The sequence below is a fragment of the Apodemus sylvaticus genome, chromosome 7, assembly GCF_947179515.1.
Source record: "Apodemus sylvaticus chromosome 7, mApoSyl1.1, whole genome shotgun sequence".
In the NCBI taxonomy this organism is placed as follows: domain Eukaryota; kingdom Metazoa; phylum Chordata; class Mammalia; order Rodentia; family Muridae; genus Apodemus; species Apodemus sylvaticus.
This window is the reverse complement of record NC_067478.1, coordinates 102,019,976-102,041,903: the sequence shown is the minus strand read 5'-3', so window position 1 is coordinate 102,041,903 and position 21,928 is coordinate 102,019,976. Positions and strand designations below refer to the sequence as shown.

Here is a 21,928-nt window from a genome sequence, read left to right as displayed (position 1 = left end):
AAACAGACACAGCTCCCAGCAGTCTGTCCACAGAATTGCTGGGATGAGCTCTAATTCTCCATTTAACTGCTGTGGGGCTTCGTCTCAGAATTTGCTAAAGTTATTTCTATGCTGATCAGACACAGGGATGTGTAACTCAGCTATAGACTACTTGCTTAGCATGTGTAAGGCCCCAGATTCTACCTTTAGCACAACACCAACAATATACCCACCAAACACAACCCTCCTCCATTTCATTATTATATATAATATATATTATTGTTATATAAAAATAAGATACAACATGGATATAATAGAGGACGCGGGTCACGGGTTTGTTTTCCTGCCTAGCCTCCAGAGGCTGCCCCAGTTCTTAGTTAGCATCCCCCCTTCCACTCTGTGTAAAGTGAAACCCTAACTCCCCGCTCGCTGCTCCCTGGCCCCAAAGTATCCTTCCTATACTCCCACTCTTCATACATCAACATTCTTTAATTCTCTCTTAATTAGTTCAACTACTAATGTGAACTCTGTACCTTGGAAGAAAGTAAATCTATTTTAAAAAGATTTATTTATTTTATGAATGTGAGTATTCTGTCGCTGTCTTCAGACACACCAGAAGAGGGCATCAGATCCCATTACAGATGGTTGTGAGCCACCATGTGGGAATAAAACTTAGGAACTCTGAAAGAGCCGTCAGTGCACTTAAACTCTGAGCCATCTCTCCAGTCCTGGAAAGTAATTCTTCATCTTCATAATTAACAAAATTAATTTTCTATTACTCTGTGAGCTGTACACAACAAATCTAACTTTGCGGCATGAAACTGTATAATTTCAGCATGTACATGATAACACATACAAGCCCAACAAAGGAGTGAAACTTGGCTGCGGCACTCCTAAGACGTCAGGTGAACCACTGTATGATCTTACTGTAAGAAGCTGGGAAGGCTTCTGGAGTGCACAGAGCACTCACAGTCTGTGCAGCTGTACATTAAAACAGGAGCATAAAAGGAGGATCATGGTGGTATTACGCAGCCCTCTGAAAAGCCAATAGACTATTAGAATGTGCAACAGTATGCATTCTGTGAATATATAGACAGTAGTAAAGAAACAAAAGACATCAACAAACGATAGTGGGGTAAAGCTGGACTCAGCACAAGGGAAACTCAGAAGTGTCTGCCTAATAAAAACTTCAAAGGCTACAACAGGAATAAAGTGTTTTGCTTTGTGGCTCAAGAGATCAGATCCTGGGACTCAAACACAATGGGCAAGTGTCCCAAGCAGTGAGCCAAGATCAACTTTTAAGACCCACACAATGTGTTTGCCTAGAAAGGGAATTACACTAATCCAGGTGATAAACTGAAATCAAATGAACTGACATAAAAATCTGATTTGAGAACTGGCTTGTCTCTTTTGACAAAACTGCAACTCACGTACAAAATGTCTTCTAACAAGCACAGTCAGTGGCATATTTCTGCGCCAACTGGGAATCTGTCTAGTTTACCTGGGATTTCATCTGGGCAGCTTTTTCTGGGTCAACAGCCAACACGTGTTGGTAATGACGAATGGTGTGCAGGCGATCTTTGTTCTCAGCACGGACATAACGACGAAGAGCTTGAAGAATTCGATGTGGCTGCAAGACCAGAAAATTCAAAATATTGGGGGAGGAAAGCCCACAGCATGCATGGGGAAGTCTGGGGAATTCTGGGCCCCTTCTGGAGTTGCAAGTCTGGCCATCAGGTTTGGGCAGCAAGTGCCTTTATCCTGTGTCATTTCACCAGCTTCCAACCCAATACTTTCTAGGGCCCTCATAGCAGGGCAGCTTTGATTTAAGCATTAGAAAAAGCTTGAGACCAATTAACTCAAGAGTTTTCCTATGAATTAGTTTACCCAACTCCTTTTGTTTGTTTACTAGGCTGGCCTCAGGCTTGAGACTCTCCTGCCTCTGCCTTCCAACTTTAAGCAGGCAACACTAAGAACATGACTTGTCTATGGTTCTGCTCTGACCCGACTCACCCGCGGAGGGTCAGACTGCAGGGCAGCCAGGTAATTCTCCAGAGCTATGCGCCGGCGGTCATTCAGCATGGCTTCTACTCGGGCCAAATGTGTTTCCACAAGCTGCTGCTTCTCGCTGGCTGCTTCCTTCTCTAAAGCTTTAACCATAGCTTGGAAATGCTAAGCCAAGAAAAAAAAGAACAACAAATCATCTGTGGCATCTGTAGGAAGTCTAATCATAAGCTCACACCCTCAGAACTCAATGCTTTTCTTTGCTTAGTTCCTCTGTGCCTGAGTAAGACAGTAACAGATTCAGGACTAGGTACACAATCTCTTATTTCCATTAAGATGCTTCCATTCATAAAAAACCAAATTGCACTTCTGTATTAGAGAGATTCTCATGTTCCTATAGCTGACATTACTAAGTTTGCAATTTCAACATCTGGTTTTTCAATGCCCACAATCATCTTTTCCATGTTCTAAAAATAAAATAAAAATAAAAATAAAAATAAAGAAATACCACCTTCTGAATCCTGAAGCCAGTAACCAACAGGGTTCGTGTTTTAAAACAAACCACAGTTCAGTAACATGCTGGCTCACACCGAGTCGTACCTACTAAAGCTGTGAAGGGAACATTATCTGTCAGCTGCCTGGCCATGTTTACTGGCAGCTTAAGGTTGCTCAGTCAAATATCCCTATAGATGAAATTGCTTGTGTAAGAATTAAAGCTTGGCTAGAGAGATGACTCAGTGGTTAAGAGCACTGACTGCTCTTCCAGAGGTTCCAGCAACCACATGGTGGCTCACAACCATCCATGATGGGATCCTATGCCCTCTTCAGGTATGTCTGAAGACAGCTACTCTGTACTCATCATAAACATAAAATAAAATCTAAAAAAAAAAAAAAAGAAAGAAAGAAAAGAAAAAAAAATTACAGCTCTGAGATTTTTAAGTGACTAATTAAAACAAGCCAAGGTCCTCCAGGATACTTGGCAAGAACTAACCTGACATATACCTACATTAAAATGTATGCTTAGAACTGGGTGGTGGTGGCACATAGGCAGGCGGATTTCTGAGTTCGAAGCCAGCCTGGTCTACAGAGTGAGCTCCAGGACAGCCAGGGCTATATAGAGAAACCCTATCTTGAAAAAAACCAAATCCAAAAAAACCAAAAAGAGTAAAATGTATGCTTAGATCAGGTGAGGTTTTGTTCAATTCCCAAAACTGCCCCAACTCACAAGTTAAAGGAATACCATGATTCATTTCATTTTTCAAAACTGAATCAGTCTTTAAAATTGCTATTCTAATGCTAACCCCTCCCTTCTACAGAAGGATGCAATCTGTTGCTATGATTTTGAAGTTACATTTTTTACAAAGCAAGGAATAAACTTGCATTAAAGATCTTTGTTTTCTGCCTTTTGCCTTGTCAACAAGTTTGCCAGTTTCTTTTTAATCTAGTAGTGTTGAAAAACAAGCCACAACCCATGAGCAAGGGGCTTTTGCCAAGAAAGCAGAATTAAACCAAGGTTACTTCCTGACAAGTTAGGTGTGCTCTGGGAGAGGATTTGGTTTCTTTCTACCACAAGTAAACAATACTAGTGGTGAAATAGAAATGGGGAGGAAAGGAGAAAGGGAGGGGGAGAGGAGAGGGACAGGTATCACATTCCAATTCCCTGGGATCGATCGCCACTCTGACTATATGTTCAACAGGCCAGGTCCTCTGTCCCCCAAGAAAGCATCCTACCTGAATGAGGGTCTGCCTTTCTGCCTTGGGGAGGTTCTTGGCCTGCAGTTCTGCTTCTTCCCATTCCTTCTTCACCTAGAACAAAGATCAAAAGCACTCTTCAGAAAATAATCCTCTGAAACAACTTCCCCATTTTCTAAAAATACTGCTGGGTGCTGAATCCAATGCCGGAAGTTGTGCAAGAGGAAACCATATCATATGATCCTTGAGTCCAGATTGTTGCTCAGAAGTTTCGAGGCCTCAGTCATTCCCAGATCCCTTCAATACCATGATGTTCTTGTTACATACCTTAGGCAAGTTATTCTTTATGTTTATTCTCTCTTCACTTAAAAACTAAAGAGTAATGCCCATTTCTATCAGAAATGATAGGGAAATGGAATGATGAGCATTTCACTAAGGATAAGTCCAGTGTAGAAGACACAAGTCCACAAGCAATCCCTATTACGATTGCTGTTCTGAGACAGTCCTTTGTAGTCCAACCTGGCCTCTGGCTCTCAGTACAGTGCAGGGATTACAGCTGTGTCCCTCTAACCTGGTATCCGTGGTGCGTTGAACGAATCCAGGGCTTTATGCATGCTAAGCAAGTACTCTTAGAAGTAAGCTACATCCTAAGCCCCCAGGCCAGGGCAGCCTGGGTTAGGCTAAACATGATCCTGGAGGATGAACTATGAAATCTCCCTACTTTTAGAATGCCTCCAAGCAAAGAAACATCCCTGGGACTTAAGACTCTTGCCTTTGCAATTAGAAAGTATTAATAACGGTTTTACTTCATCTAATTTACTTTTACAGTTTTATAACCCAAGTCTTCAATATTAACAGTGACAAAAAATGGATTTTTGAAAATGAAACGAAAATCAAAATTTAAAGTCAGCAATAGCAAAACAGTAGCAAGTGCCCACAATGCGTTCAGAAGTATCTGCAATGCCACTCAGATTAATGTTGTCACATGAGAGGCAATGGTGAAGAAGAGATTCATCCGCCTAGGAGGTAGCTCTTCAGAACCTTGTGGCATTTTATCCAACAATGTCCCTCTCTTCAACTATAAAAACATGCCTTATCTAATAGAAAAGAAACTGGGGAAGACCCTTGAAGACATCGGTACGGGGGAAAGTTCCTGAATAGAACATCAATAGCTTATGCTCTAAGATCAAAAATTAACAAATGGGACCTCATAAAATTACAAAGTTTCTGTAAGGCAAAGGACACCATCAAAAGGACAAATCGGCAGCCAATAAATTGGGAAGAGCTTCACCAACCCTACATCCGACAGAGGGCTAATATCCAATATATACAAAGAACTCAAGATGTTAGACCCCAGAAAACCAAATAACCCTATTAAAAAATGGGGTACAGAGCTAAACAAAGAATTTTCATCCGAAGAACTTCGGATGGCTGAGACGCATCTTAAAAAATGCTCAACTTCATTAGTCATTAGGGAAATGCAAATCAAAACAACTCTGAGATTTCACCTTACACCAGTCAGAATGGCTAAGATTAAAAACTCAGGAGACAGCAGGTGTTGGTGGGGATGTGGAGAAAGAGGAACACTCCTCCACTGCTGGTGGGGTTGCAAATTGGTACAACCACTCTGGAAATCAGTCTGGCGGTTCATCAGAAAACTGGGCACATCGCTTCCCGAGGATTCTGCTATACCATTCCTGGACATATACCCAGAGGATTCCCCAGCATGTAATAAGGATACATGCTCTACTATGTTCCTAGCAGCCCTATTTATAATAGCCAGAAGCTGGAAAGAACCCAGGTATCCCTCAGTGGAGGAATGGATACAAAAAATGTGGTATATCTACACAATGGAGTACTATTCAGCCATTAGAAACAATGAATTCATGAAATTCTTAGACAAATGGATGGAACTGGAGAACATCATACTAAGTGAGGTAACCCAGTCTCAAAAGATCAATCATGTTATGCACTCACTAATAAGTGGATATTAGCCTAGAAAAATTGGAATACCCAAAACATAATCCACACATCAAATGATGTTCAAGAAGAACGGAGGAGTGGTCCCTGGTTATGGAAAGACTAAGTGTGGCAGTATAGGGCAATACCAGAACAGGGAAGTGGCAAGGGTGGATGGGGGAACAGGGGGAGGGAAGAGGGCTTATAGGACTTTCGGGGAGTGGAGAGCCAGAAAAGGGGAAATCATTTGAAATATAAATAAAAAGTATATCAAATTTAAAAAAAGAGAGAGAGAAAAAAAAATGCCTTATAGAGTACTTGCCCAGTGTGCACCAGATGCTGGATACAATCCCTAGCACTACAAACCCAAACCAATATAAACAGTATGAACTGGTAATGTTTACCCTGTCCATTCGGTTGCGATGTCGAATTTCCAGCTGTTCCTTAGCCTTCTGGAAGCGGGCGTGCTCATTATCATCAGCTGAGGTCTCAAAATACACATCAACATCATTGGTAGGCAGGGGAGTCGGGGGAACTGAAACAAAGTCACAGAGGGAATTCTCCTTGGCAATCAGGTAAATAGTCAAGCACAAGACCCACGAGATGGATTCAATTTGTTTTAGGGCTTTGCAAGAAAAACACAGAGTGCTCCATTGCAGCGGGCAATCTTCTTGCATAATATTCACTAACCATGTCAGTCCATGCTAGTACAGTAATTTATTGGCAGCCCAAAGCCCTAGCATCTTCTGCACTCATGAGGCATTTACCTATAATTAATTGCAGAACAAAAAAGGGACCTGTTTCTACAATCTTCCCTTCAGAACTTGAAACCTGAAAACCTAAAATAAGGCCACCATGTTTATTCCTAATGGTGTGTAATGTAAGCCAGGATTGAAATTAGACCTCATGGAGCCATTTCCACAGAAGTGTTGCCCATTTTTAAGGATCAGGCTCCTATCTATCTCTCTCTTAAGGCCATCTCCAGTCTTTGGAAAACTAGTTCAAGTGCATATTATTTGCAGATAGGTTGAGTGGACAAAGTCCAAACCATGCTAGCGTCTCTGAAGGGCTCTTATGCCTCTGTCCAGTAACAAGGCTAATGGCAGTTAAACTAAATTTCTATATTTGATGGGGACACCTTCTACTGATGGGAAGATGCCTTGGTGGTCTTGATTCATGATGCTGACTGAGGATGCTTCCAGGTGTCCTCGGAGCACAGATCCATTAAAACAGAAACCTCTTATCTCACTGCCGGTTAGGCAGGAGCTGTTCCTGCCCCCAAGACTACTGATTATGTGCACAATGGACTGAGCGGGCAAGTTTGCTTTGTATATTTTAATCCCTTAGAATATGCAACTAATTAAAAAAAAAACTAGAAATTAGCCAGCCACTCCACAAAATTATCAGATGCAACTTCCCTGCTTCCCTTTATTTAGTAAGCCTTATAAGTATAATTTTGTGATCTTTTGTCTCTTTGTTATTTAAAAAGGATCTCAGTATCTAGCTTTCAGATCAACAAAATTACAGTATGTTTCTTAAGAAATTATATTCTTCTAGTGTTTATGCAAAGTTTGGTGACAATTTTCAAATCTATTCTAGCCAGTCATCAGAAGTATAAAGGCTTTTCATGCTGCATGGATAGGTTCCGTCTCTGGGCTAGGAAGATGCACAGTGGGTCTAAACACTCCTAGAAACTAAAAAGGAGACTGACTTCTAGAGACACGACCTTCGGGTCAGAGCCCTGACAGGCTTAGCCCCACTCATCTCAGATCCCACGATGCAATAACAGAATGCCTGGGATCCACAGGTACCCGGCTCCCAGCACAGAGAAAGGTACTCCTCCTCGACAGGGCTCCCCTGGAGCACAGAAAACTTCACGAGGTTTCAAAGCACTATCCGAGCTTTAGGCAGGGACGGTATCTCCATATTCAGTGAGATAACTAAAGGGCCTCAACTCCCAAAACAATGTTTTGATATTCTTTAGCTAGGTCATTTTTAAAAGCAGTACACATCACAAAAATTCTTCTCTAAGTCTGTTCTAAATAAACTGTTTATGGATGGGAGTTCCAAAGGCTCATTCTTTACCTTTTCAAGACTATTAAATAAAAACAGCCTTTTCCTAGTGTATCGGGAATGGAAGCAATAAAAGCACACCACACTGGATTAAAATCTTAAACCTCTTTGAATAAGCAGTGAAGATATCTGAATAAAAAGCCATCAGAAGCTATAGCAAACACCAGGGACAGGCAGCAACTCATTCCAACGAATTCCAGAACAGAAAACAAGGCAAACTGTCTGGTCTGAGGATTTTCCTAGCACATGAATTAACACCACAAGACAAGAGTCTTAACACAGGAGTACTTATGAGAAAAGAAAAACTTTCTCCATGTTTAACATAAGTCCAATACAACTGAACCGCTGCCCTTCCTCTGAAAGCAAATCATACACAAACAGAAATGCACTCACTTCCTAAGGCCCTGCACAAGCCATGTGACCACAGCACCGACAAGGCTGAGTCAAGACGTTTAGAACACAGATTTCTTCCCACTAGAATGCACAAAACAAGGTGCTCCGATATCCTAGAATCCCACAAGTACTCCTGTCATTACTTTTGACGATAGGCAACCTAACAGGTAGCAGGTAGCACACAGGTCAGCAAAAGGCTATAGGTCAAAGACAGAAAAAGGGGCAAGGCCCAAGGCACGTGCTTGAGCATGCTCAGTGCTATCACATAGTGGCTCTGTGGTACCCCTCAACCACAGCCGACCAGAGGACCCGCTGCCTTCCCTACCGACCCTAACCCCCCAGCCCCCAGCCCATGAACTCCAAGGCCCACAAAAAGAACAAGCCCTGGTTGTGCCACCCACAGCACAGAGTGGGAATACCACCAACAACAACCATCGGTAGACACACAGGGAACACAGGACAGCAAAAATTGAGCTGACAACTGCCAAGCGGAAAGCAAAGCCTTGGTCTAGAAAGCACAAAGATGAGGGGGAAACGACTGACAGCAAACACCTGAGTCGGCATAAACATGACAGATGCAGTCACAAGGACGGCCAGGAGAGACAGAAGGCTGGACAGGATGGCACTGCTGTGCAGGGCCAGCACAAGGCGGGACTTACTCATCGCTTTACACACAGCCATACAATAATCCTCAGACTCAAAATTGTTCCTGTTGCCGCCGCAGCCGCCATATATAAAGCGTACGCACTTTCCCTTGGAGAGGTCGAAGTACCAACGAGGCATCACAGCCCGGCAGGGCCCCGTCATGGCCTCCTGGGAGCAGACAGCTGTGTGAAAATGGTCAGAGTGTCAGCAGGGCAGAGGCAGTGCTTGAAATACTTCACAGTGCCCCAGGCCAGCTGGGGCAAGGCTGGAGCCACAACGGCCCGGAAGGCCCTGACTAACCTCACCAGTGCAGGCAAACAGAATCACTTTCCATGGGATGAAGATATTTAGAAAGAAAGATAACTTTGCTTTTTTGGTTTTGCCCTGAGTCTAGGTTAACACCACAGGCTGACATAAAGGATCTTCTTGTGAGCCTCACACTGGTGATCTGTGGAGACAGGTGCCTGCTCTGTTTGCTCTGACGGCCCCTAGGATCAAAGGAGCCAGTGTGAGAAGAAAGGCCATTTAAATGTAATACCTGGGGCAGGGCTGAAGCACCTGCAAAGGATCAGCGTTTCCACTGTCATAATCTCCAAATAAATCGCACACTTCTACACCAGTCAAGTCTTTTCCTAATCCTTCAGGTCTGACACCCTCTCCAACATACGATCAGCAGTATATAATAGCTCTAAGCTATCATAGCCTCCTCTTTTGCAATTTCATCTCACCCGCTAGAAATGCCTGACAAGAAGGGAAGACTATAGACAGGAACATACACGGGGAAAGAAAAACCAAGCATGTCACTGGAGTGGGAACCGCCTGGGAGGACAGCACATCTTAAGCTGGCTGTGAAGAACCTCAAGTGTTGCTGCTGCTGATTTTCTAATGTGATCCTTAGAATGCCAAACCCTGCTTTCTGGCTGCACTTGGAATCTCTCCTGGTGTGCCACCTGCTCGTGCTGACAGCGCCACTGCCACATTGATGGTGTAGACAGTACTTTGCCTTCTGAGACTTACCCACGCTGAGTGGTGAATGCAATGCAAGCACCAGGTAAAGAAATGTGGACTTTAGAGCCATGGCTTTATACTGTGTTACCTTTAACATCGTGAGCAATCTCCTTGTCTGAAATGGTGCCGTCGCTGCTGGGTTCAGTTGGGTTCTCCTCATTGTAATCATCTCCTTTAAAGGAGTCATAGTAGTAATCACGGTCTTCTACCACTTCCTCCCCTTCCTCCTCATCCTCATCTTCCTCATCTGCAGCTGCTTCTGTGAAGTCTTCCAAATCTGCTTCAGTAGGAAATTCACTAGAGGTCATAAGCCAAAAAGCAAAGTTAGTAGCAATTTCTATACACAAAGCATGATTTCTATACACAAAGCATGATTTCCTTCCCTATTGTGAAACACAAAAACAGAGACAGGAAGTATGCTCATCTCACATGTAAGACCAAAGCCCTCAGCCCAGCTTTACGTCAACACAGAATTGCATTAACCTGTAAAAAATACTGTGGCCCAGGTGCTGAACCTGGGTTCAATTCCCAACACTTGGATGGAGGTTCACAACTACTACTTACTCTAGCTCCAAGGGATCCTGGGCCCTCTTCAGACTTCAAGAACACAAGCACACACACAGGGCACATACATGTACGCAGACAAAACACTCATATTTGTAAAATAACAAGTAATTAAAAAAATAATGTGGTCCAAACTGATGGAAAGAGAAAAGTCACGGGTTTTCATATATTCAGTTATGACTAAGATAAAAAGCTTGATGAAATTCAGCTCAAGGGGATATTCCTGCCTGACGGTTGGGCTCTAGGCAAGTCTATAGGGCATTCTCTTAATGACAGATTTCAAAGGGCGAGTCCACCGGGGTGGGTGTCACCTTAGACAGTGGTTTTGGAGTGCATAACAAAGTAAACTGAGCAAGCCAGTAAGCAGCACGCCTTCGTGGTCTTCAGTCCCGCCTCCAGATCCTGCCCACCCCCTTCATGAAGGACTGAAAGCTGTGAGGTGAAGTAAAGCCTGGCTGTGGCCACTGTTTTATCACAGTGGTAGAGACCTAAGACTTCCCAGCCTGCTATCCCTTGCAGCATATTCAATATCAATAAATTCTTCTTTGTATTTAGGAAAAAAAGAAAAGAAACCTAAGACACTGGCCTTTATCTTATGTAGCAAAGAGGGACCAATAGCCACTTTTACAGAAATGCTAAAAACCAAGGCTGTCATGGCGTCCTACAACTTTAATCCCAAAACTCAGGAGACAAAGGCAGGCAGATCTCTGGTCCAAGACCAGCCTGGTCTGTATATGGAGTTCCAGGCCAGCTAAGGTTACAAAGTGAGACCCCTATTTCACAAACACAGATTTAAAGGCCCCTACCTCTCCCAAATCAAATAAAACCAGACAAAATGAGTCCAGCACTTTAAACAAATTAACCTTTTATCAAGATCATAGTCTTCCTCTTCCTCCTCTTCCTCTTCCTCCTCCTCCTCTTCCTCCTCTTCTTTGGACATAGTCGAGTCAGAGTCAACAATCTTTGTCTGAGGGCAGCACACATACTCGGTGCCGTGGAACTGGTCGACCCCACAAGGCAGCAGCATGCCATAGCTATATAAGGTCATCCCCTCAGTCAGACACGCCTACAAGAAATCCAAGATCACATCAGGACATTTTCATAAGCTCCCTGGAGCCTGGCTTCATCCAAAAGAAATCTTAGGTGGTAATGCATTCTCTTCTGGACACGTTAACTGTTCTGTCAAGAAGTCATCATACTATTATTTTAAAAAGAATTGAAGTTTCTCTCAATTTATAATTTCATCTTAGACAAAAACAACTGAAAGACCAAACTAATATCTAAGGAATGATTTAAAGGAGTTTCAGGATTTAACAAGTTAAGACTATCCAATGCCATTACTCCTGGGATAGCAAATCATCAAGAATCTGACCAAAGGCAAATTACTGGAAGATCAGCATAAGAAAAGGTAGTCCTCCCTACAGAAGAGTGAAGTGGAACCCACGATTGCTTACTAAGTTTGTGTACCTGTGCACACCCAAGCCTGCCTGCAGTGCTTGTGTGCATTCACATAGCTAGGTTTTCTAGCTAGTTCTGCACTGAGGAGCCAGGATGCCTTCTTGGAAGCTCTGCTGAGGACATATGTGATCTTTGATTCAACTTTCTTTAACACCTCCCACCCCATTCTGTGGTGCTGGGGATCAAACCCAAGGCTGGCACATACTAGATAATTGCTATTTTAATAAGTTTTATCCCAGCCCAAATGTAGGAGGAAATACCACTATTTTCTGTTCCTTCTGTAACAGTGCTAGGAATAAATTGAACCCAAGGCTTCAAACATTCTACGCAGGAGCCCTGCTACCAGTTCATATTCTTAGTGCATCAACAACAGTTTTAACTTAGAAACCAGACTTGCTCTGCTGTGCCCACCCTCTGTACAGAAGACAGCTGCTAGTCCTCTCCCATGTATCTTTTTATTATCTTTATTTATGTGTCTGCCACATATATGCAGGTGCCCGTGGATGCCAGGTGAGAGAGAGCATGAGATCCAGACTGCCCGCTCCACATGAGCTCTTACCTCCTTGACTAAGGTGTGCCAGCGCTGGTGCTTCTCACACACCTCCATCCGTTCTTGGTGGAAAAACTGGCAGTTTTCTGGAACTAGCAGAACATCACTTACAAATTCACCCACTGGGAGAAACAAAAAGCCTTTGTCAGAAGCAAATCTGGTTGTGATTCAGGGTGAGAACAGCCTTCAGTTCAGGTCCTCCTACTACATGTTTACAGATAGCAGCACATCCAGGCATACATAAGCACATAGGGCACCAGAAGAACTCCCTATCCCACCTGTGGCTTTGGCAGTAACATTTTCTGGATATAATCCTGTGAAGAAACTACTGCAATACCTTTCTGGGAGATGTGACAAGATCCCCCTTCATGACCACCTCAAGTGACACACCTCATGACTAGTAAGTATGTTGAACTCTTCACAAAACTATTGAACAACTAATACAGGTAAAATTTTAAGTGAATGATTAATCACAAAAGAGCAAGGAATCTTTTCAGTGGGAAACTACCAAAGCTTAATGACCAAGATAATGTTCCAATTCAGGACAAGCCTGCCGACATGTGCAGTGCCCTGAGAGTGTATCAGTATCATCTACAGCATGCCTGCCAAAATAATTTGAATGTAATCATAACAAAAAAATCCAAATTCTGAGATAGTCTACATTTCAAGGATTTTTTAACATGCATGTATGTACATGAGTCTATTTATATACACAGGGGTGCAGGTGAGCACAGACCCCAGGAACTAGAGTTACAGGGGGTTTGAGCTACCCGATGTGGGCATGAGGAATCCCACTCTGGTCTTCTACCAAGAGCAGCAAGTGTTAACTGTTGAGTGAACCATCTTTCCAGCCCCCAGGAACAGTTTATTAAACAAATGGTCTGGACTCAAAATATATTGTAATTTGAGATTTAAAAGACTGAGAAACTCTCCTGTCAAGTATAATGTGTGATTCTTTATTAAAAAGGAACCTATGAAGATTATTTCAACATTTAGGGAAATTTCTTAAAAGGGTAGTGACTGCCTTATCGTTATACAGTAATTGTTCCTGTTTTTAGAAGCAAGCTGTTTCAATGTCCCAACTTGTTTTCAAATAATTTAGCAACCAAAGTGTATGTGGAAGGCGCTCAGGGGCTGGGAGAAGTCAGGCAAGAATGTACAAAAGCAGGTAAAAGGTGGAGGTGGTCACTGTTTCTTTCTCTTTAGGTCTCAGCTTTGAAGGGAGGGAAGGAAGTCTGCCTTTCTTCCAATACAGTGATGAAGGCTCCTGCACTGACTGTCACACAGATGGAAAGAGGGATGTGAACTTAGTATCATTACTAATTTTAAGTATTTAGATGTTTATTAATTTTCCATAATTGAGAGAGACAGACTAAGAGCGCGCGCGCGCGCGCGCTTGTGTGTGTGTGTGTGTGTGAATGTGCACGTGTGTAACTGGATTTCTGTTCAGAGATTCTGATTAAGCCTTGTATGGATGGACTCACTAACTTGCTTTGCAGGTGATTTTGATATACCTACATGTCCACACAGGATCTAAAAGGAAAAAAATAAAGAACGATGTGTGCTTTCTTTTCTATAGCAAAGATGCAAATAAGGAATATGGGAGAGCAAACGAGCTAGCCTGAGGTTAGATGCAGGGACTGTAACAAAAAAGCCAAGGGAGGCCAAGTTTGGTGGCACAAGCCTTTAATCCCAGCACTCTGGAGGCTGGGGCAGGTGATCTATGAGTTAAGAGGCCAACCTGGTCTATAGAGGGAGCTCCAGGATAGTCAGGGTTACACTCAGAACTTTCTCAAGAAAAAGAAAAGGAGAGTGTGCGAGAAGGTGCAGGCACAATATACTAAGAAAAGATTTCTAGCTTATCTCTGAGAAAACTAAGTAGAACCATGACTAGTTCTGACATCAGCCACCTTAAATCTCTCAGTTAAGAAAAGGAGTCACTGACCTTACCGAGGGGGCTGTGTTGGTGTGAGCAGGAATGGCTCCCACAGGCTCCTGTGTCCAGTGCTTAGTCATTAGGGAGTAGCAGCATCAAGAACGGATTAGGAGGTGTGGGCTGCTGGAGGAAGTGTATCACTAGGGGAAGACTTTGAGGTCTCAGAAGCCCAAGCCAGGCCCTGCCTCCCTGCTGCATGCACATCTGGATGCAGAGCTCTCAGCTCCTCTTCAGCACCATGTCTGCCTGTGTGCTGCCATCCTTTCTGCTATGATAATGGACTGCACCTCTGAAACTGTAAGCCAGCCCCAATTAAATGCTTCCTTTTTAATTTAAGAGTTGCCACGGCCAAGGTGTTCTTTCACGGCAATAGAAGAAGGGGTGAAGCAAGTGCCTTTCTCACACATCTCAGCAGTAAGAAGTCTCCCTACACAGAAACATGTTATACAAGACAACAAGGCTCACAACATTACTAAACTCTTATTACACAGAAAAGAAGAAATCTAAGTTATACAATGGTGCTGTCTTTCAGGTGAGACTGTATACAGTAAGCTTTAATGCACTTTAATTTGTAACCTCTACCTTTTTATATATAATTGCAGCATCAGAAAAAATAAAATCCGCAATTTCATTACTTCATATATATTTCATAGAAACCCTAAACAAATATATAATGCCTATATAATGGAATATTACACACCTGTCAGGTTTAACTGTGCTAACCTTATCTACTTACATAACATTTTGGATAAACTGCAAAATGATGTCAAATGCAACTCTGGTAGTGGTTACTTGCCAGGAGAAGGGTAAAACAAAAGAAGGGCCGGGCTTTCAAATGTTTCTGCCCATGGGCCCCGCCCATGGGGGTGAGGAAGAAAAAGCACGACGTTAAAGGCCTGATGCACGGATGGCACACCCATGAATACTGCCTTGTTTTAACTTTTCAGCATGCTTGAAATATTTCAGTATTAAAATTTAAAAATTTTTAGGCTGGCGAGATGGCTTGGTGGTTAAGAGCACCAACTGTTCTTCTGAAGGTCCTGAGTTCAAATCCAGAAACCATGTGGTGGCTCACAACCACCCGTAATGAGAGGTCCTGAGTTCAAATCCAGAAACCATGTGGTGGCTCACAACCACCCGTAATGAGATCTGACGCCCTCTTCTAGTGTGTCTGAAGACAGCTACAGTGTACTTACATATAATAATAAATAAATCTTTTTTAAAAAATTAAAAATGTTTATAAATATCAAGTCTTATGGTATTATAAATTAAACACCACCATTCTTTAGCTACTCAATAAATGAATAACCCACTTGCCTCTGTCTCTTGAATGCTGGGATCAAAGTCATGAGCCTTACTGTAAACTAAATTCTTAAAAAATTTTACCCTAAGTAATAAAACAAAAATTGCCAGTGTTATTAATACAAAAATAGGATAGTCATCAATAAATGAATTAACTGCTGATACCTATGCATGAGAGAACACTATGAGCTTAAGAAATACAGTTGTATTTAACATGGGTTTTCTCCCATGGCTTAATATAATTTTAAAAAATCAGTAAGCAAATGTTGGACGTAGCAGCAAACATCTTTAATCCTAGCACTGGGTTCAGGGTGGTGGTGGCCAGGGCTACACAGTGAGACTTGTCTCAACAGAACAAAACAGTATCATTAAACAAAAACAAAAAAATTTACCCCATATCCCTTTTCACTCTTCCTTCAAGTTAACCCAGGGCCAGGCCTGTCTCAGGCAATGACATGCATAACCCTAAAAGTAACACATAATAGCTGACCAAGGTCAATTGAAAAAGTCTATACAATCTTATCCCATCTAGAAAAAAAGATTTAAGCATATATATGTGCACTGGAGGAAAACTTGGCATTTATATAACAAAATGTTGATTAGGGCTAACTGAATACAGAAACTGGAATTGACCAATTTTATTTCTGGCATCTATTGCAAGCTCCTTTTATTAAAATAAAATAAAATAAGATAAGATAAAATAAAATAAAATAAAATAAAATAAAATAAAATAAAATAAAATAAAATAAACTTTCCACATAGTGAACTTGGAGGGAGAGCATCTGAATTTCAGCACCAGCTCCATCAATTCGCTGCCCCTTGCCTTTCTTAGCATTTGCTAGAGACTCTATGGAGAAAACTTACCTAAGCAGATTATTACTGATTAAGTTTTACAAACACTGAAATGTTTTTCTTACTTGAAAAGTTTACATCAAATCTGTAACAACAATCAATTTACTACCTACTTCCAGTACAGTAGAGCAGCATTTAACTTCCTAAGTCCTTGTACAAACACAGAAATGCACTGGTTGGTGCACACAAAACACAGACCATGAACAGAACCCACCCTGCTTCAGATAAACTGCAGCTGAGTTACCTCCAACTCAGTCTTCCTCACCACCTCAGTCCAGTCAAGCAACTGATGTCTTCCAGATTTTAATCCCTTTCCTGAGGCACAGAAGTCTCTTTTACAACAACAAAGGCTATTTATCACTTGGGTAAGCGCCCAACACTACTTACTACACATGTAAATAAATCTACAGCTGACATATTGCCAGCTGCAAGTAAGAGGGGGCTCCTGGAGGCTATAGCTAGGTGGCAGAAAAACTGCAGAATGAGATCTACCTGGGAGATCCATTGGCAGACATCTCTAAGGTTAGCATAGCTCTGTGAGGCTGACTCACTACAGAAACACTGACCTTGCATAAGGACCATTCTGGCAACAGAGAATGGCTACAGTAAATTCAAAGGCTAAAAGACTTGCAAAGGAATACCTGTAATGATGCACAAGCCATATAATATCAGATGACTAAACTTGTCCCCCACAGACGGCCTAAGTTTTACTTTTGCCATTCATCATCGAGTCTATTTATAATGTTTTATAGATAACCAAAGGCTCACTGTGAGGCAGGGAAGGTTGAACTGCACCTTCTAACTGAATATACCACATGTCATCTAAAGGAGTCTCACTTGGTGACAGCACGGATGAGAGATGCAGTGAACAGGTATCTACAGACATTGCATCACTAGACAAATCCTGCTAGCAGTTCACCTTTAGTTTGTGATCAAGACATTGTTCTTGGCACTGGGGATGTAGCTCAATTAATAAAACGCTTGTTCAGTATGCAAGAAGCTCGGGTTCAGTCTCTAGTATTGGGGGTTTGGGGGTGGGAAAAAGGAAAACCTGATATATGGCATGTGCCCATAATCCCAGAGGGGGGGGGAAGGATTAGAAATTCAGGATCATCCCTGGTTACATACCAAGTCTGAGGGTAGCCCAGGCTATATATACCCTGAAAACAAAACAAAACAAAAACAAAAGAAGAAAACATAATTCTTGTTCTCAACCTAGCAAAACCAGTAAGCACAAAACATCACAACAGTAGGTGGGGCAGACAGTAGACTGTGTAGGGCACTGCATGAACCCAGACACATACTCAAACTTTCTTGTTTGGTTTTTTTTTTTGTTTGTTTGTTTGTTTTTTTCCGAGACAGGGTTTCTCTGTATAGCGCTGGCTGTCCTGGAACTCACTCTGTATACCAGGCTGGCCTCGAACTCAGAATCCGCCTGCCTCTGCCTCCCAAGTGCTGGGCATACTCAACTTTCAAAACCACAAAATAGCAACAATGAAACAAAATGGGAGAGGGGGCTGGAAAGATGAAACAGCTGCGGGAGGGAGGCCTTGTTGCTTTTCTAGGACTCAGAGTCAGTTCTCAGCACCCACACAGTGGCTCGTGCTTGTTTAGAACTTCAGTTCCAGGGAACCTAATGCCCTCCCTTCTGGCTTCTGAAGGAGGAATCTGGCACAAATGTAGCAAACACAGGCGTGCAGGTAAAACATCCATACACATTAAACAGCGGTGGGAGGAAAAAAAAAAAAAGAGTTGGATTAGAGATGGTCAAGAGTGTATATACTGGGACTGGAGGTTAAGAGCATTGACAGAGCAGTTAAGAGCACTGACTGCTCTTCCAAAGGTCCTGAGTTCAAATCCCAGCAATCACATGGTGGCTCACAACCATCCGTAATGAGATCTGATGCCCTCTCTTCTGGGGTGTCTGACAGCTACAGTGTACTTACTTACATATAATAAATAAATGAAATAAAAACAAAATAAAAAGAGTGTATATACTGATCTTACAGAGGCCCTGGGCTCACAGCGCCTGTAACTCAGCTGACTCTGACCTCCACTAGCACCTGCATTTGTGTATGTTACTCTTACCCATAATTAAAAATTAAATCTTAAAAAGAAAAACGGAACTAAGAACTCTAGGACATCCAAACCAATTAGTAGAGGTATCTAACAAAATATATAGCTACTTTTCATTCATTCTCTCCATCTCTTTCCGGTTTACTAGGCAGAAGTTTTTTTGGGGTTTTGTTTTGAGATAGGGTCTCTCCATGTCGCCCTAGCTGTCCTGGAACTCAATAAAGATCAGGTTTTCATGGCAGATTCTCCTGCCTCTGCCTCCTAAGAGCACGGCAGTGTAGCTTTTCAAAAAAATATGTATTTATGATTACTTAGTATGTGAGAGTGGTGTATGTGTGAAAGAGTGAATGTGCGTGGCAGTGAGAAGACAACTTTTGGGAGTTCTTCCCACATCCTATAGTTCCCATGTTGTGTGCATGGCACGAGGCCCTGAGTTCCAATATCTGATTTCTTTTCTTTTTTAAAGATGTCACTATGTAGCCTGGAACTATACAGATCAACCTGACCTCAAATTCAGAGAGCCACCTGTTTTTGCTTTCTGAGAGCTGCCTCCATGTCTGGTTCTAGGCTTTATCTAAAAGAGATTTCAGGCTGAAATCAAATATCCTCTTTCCTCTAATAAATAATATTCATCTCAGTATATTAAAAAGACCCCACTGTGACTTTTCTGGTAAGTAAGGATATAGGATTCTCACTTTTGACTTATAATGTAAAAAGAATTATCAAAAGATGACTCAGCAGAGGAAAGTATTTACACTGAGAAAATCTGTTGTCTGGGGCTTGGTCTTAGCGACTCCTCCCCCCACAGTGGAGGGAGAGATCTACAAGCTGTCCTCTGACCTGCTCACACATACTGGAAAAAAACTAGTAATAGTCGTTATTGCTACAGTATAAACCATTTAACTTAATTTTTCAAAGGCGCAGATTATTTAGCAGATAAAATGGATCTTTTCAAATTTAATCTGGAAGAAGCAGAGACTGATCACTTATAGGCTACATAGAGCAGAATATCTGAACTGGCGCTCTCACTGTGCGCACATCTGCATTTCTGTATGGTGAACATACACTCAGTGTGTGCATACACTCAGGCCAGAGGTCAGGCTAGGGCCTCCCTCTCCTCACCCTACATTGTGAGACAGGGTCTCTCTCACTGTTCTGGTGAAGACTGGCCATCCAGCAAGGCCTGGGACATCAGTCTACAGCCCAAGCCCACCCTCGGCTGTTAAGACACATGCTGTCACATCTAGCTTTTATGGGGGTTTTGCAGCAGCCATCGTTTCTAACACAGAGGTCAATACGAAAACAAAGATCTAGGTCCATGTATATGTAACACATCTTTCTTAGTTATGTTTAACAAATGGACCAAACAGTAAGAGCCTTGACAGAACTAAGTTACAATTCATGTCCGTATCTCAGCTAAATATAATTACCACTCAAAGAAATTACCACTCAAGGCTAATTCCTGGGGGGGAAAAAAAAAGGCTGACTTCAGAAGAGAAATTCCTTGAAGACATCCTTTTGTTTTGTTTTGTTTTTTTCGAGACAGGGTTTCTCTGTGTACACCTGGCTGTCCTGGAACTCACTCTGTAGACCAGGCTGGCTTCAAACTCAGAAATCTGCCTGCCTCTGCCTCCCAAGTGCTGGGATTAAAGGCGTGCGCCACCACTGCCTGGCAAGACATGCTAAACAGGCACAGGAAGCAACAACATAAAGGAGCACACTCAGAGGCCATATGTGGGCAACCAACATATGACCACACAAATGCAGGCAACATCTGACCCAGCTAACAAGTTCTCACAGTCACATAACAAGCTGACATCACACAACTCCTAGTAATAAGTTCTGATGCTGTTCTCAAAAATACATAAACCAGGGCTGGCAGTATGGTAACGGGTAAAGGCACTTGTTGAACCCACATGAAGCGGAAGGAGAGAGCCCAGTCCACAGCCTGTTCTCTGACTTCTACATGTATGTATCACATGCCCTCTCTGCCCTCTGTTGTTCAGGCGCACAGACAATACTAGTTATGTGTTTCCAAAAAGGCAGCATAGACAGTCAAACCCAAGCTGCCCGATGTTGGCGAAGTATAAAGCAAGGGCCAGACAGTAGTTAAGATGGCAGGCCTGAAGGAGGATCAAATCATGGAGTTTTTACATCATACTTAGTAAAGAGCTTCAACATTCTTTACCTGGATAAGCAATAGACGTCATAGAATTTTATGCTAGAACATAATTTGATCATCCTACATCACTGAAGGCAACAAACTGCGAACATGACTGAGAAACATGCGTGAAGGCTTGCAGTCTCAGTCCAGACAGAGAGAACAAAGTAGCAATCTGAAGGAGGATGTGTAAGCCAGGAGTTCACACATTTCTGATCCTCAGTCCCCCAGGGTGTCTGAATCGTTTTGTTTCTTTGCTTGTTTTATCAAACCACTAAACCAACACAGCTTTTAAAGATAACTATAAGTCTAATAACAGCTTACTATCAGGGCCTATCTCCTTAGTCCACGATGGACACTGGACAAGCAAGCTCACAACGCAGCACTCAGATCAAATGCTGCCACTTTCATTTCACCTCTGGCAATGTTCATGGGACTTACTTTTTATACACAGAAACCATTAAAAAACACAGGGATGAAGACAGAAGGTTGTTGAAAGACTCAAGAACAACCAAACTAAGCTGGGCAGTGGTGTCACAAGCATTTAACCCCAGAGAAGGTCAAGCTGGTCTTCACAGAGTTCCAGGACAGCCAAGGCTACAGTCACAGTTTCAAGGCTCAAAAAAAAAAAAAAAAGATAAATTAAAAAAAACCCTCTCTGAAACTGGAACCACATACACACAGAGCATTCAGTTACACTTTGAGAATTTTACAGGTAGATTCTCAGAACCTAATGGACGGGAAGACCATCCTTAAACTCTATCATGCAAATATTTTCACATACTCCATACTACACAGCACGATGTCCAGACTTAAAGGAGGTGGCTAAGCATACACAATGTCCCTCCTTCCTGCTGAGGCAGGCTGTCCAGCAGTACAAGAGTGGCTGCATGCTCCGACTGCTCGGGTCTAATACACCTCTTGGCAATACTTTCTCGCTACGTGTGAGCCTAATAAAAGCAACAGACTCCGTTTTGCTGATGTATTTTAAGGGAAAGTTTTAATGGAGTGAGGGAGAGGAATAAATTTAACAGATGGCTCATTTTAGATCTAAAGAGGTGTCAGTGTTAGTGCCTTACCTGTGTTAATATGACTGTACCAAGCACAACTCTTTCACCCTTACTAGCATATGAGACCCAATCTGTTCTTGAATCACCCAGATTATACTGTGAGTTAACCATTTCCATGTCAGGCAACAAAGGATTAAAGAGACTACATTCACTAAGCAACAACCCTATTTCTGAGGGACACACTCACTCACAGCTTTGTTCAGGCT

General features: G+C 42.4%; 1 protein-coding gene across 4 annotated transcripts in view; it reads right to left on the bottom strand.

Moving 5' to 3' along the window:
- Window positions 1-21,928, bottom strand: part of Aplp2 (amyloid beta precursor like protein 2) — a 66,248-nt gene that overhangs the window by 10,985 nt on the left and 33,335 nt on the right. For 2 of the 4 annotated variants that reach the window (XM_052188763.1, XM_052188764.1), the window contains exons 4-11: window positions 12,335-12,447; window positions 11,181-11,383; window positions 9,842-10,050; window positions 8,760-8,927; window positions 6,039-6,169; window positions 3,715-3,789; window positions 1,993-2,151; window positions 1,481-1,609 (exon numbers count right to left, since the gene is read on the bottom strand). In XM_052188763.1, the coding sequence (XP_052044723.1) occupies window positions 1,481-1,609; window positions 1,993-2,151; window positions 3,715-3,789; window positions 6,039-6,169; window positions 8,760-8,927; window positions 9,842-10,050; window positions 11,181-11,383; window positions 12,335-12,447 (1,187 nt within the window). The remainder of the gene's footprint in view (window positions 1-1,480; window positions 1,610-1,992; window positions 2,152-3,714; window positions 3,790-6,038; window positions 6,170-8,759; window positions 8,928-9,841; window positions 10,051-11,180; window positions 11,384-12,334; window positions 12,448-21,928) is intronic. The other 2 variants (XM_052188765.1, XM_052188766.1) reach the window with 1 other exon arrangement.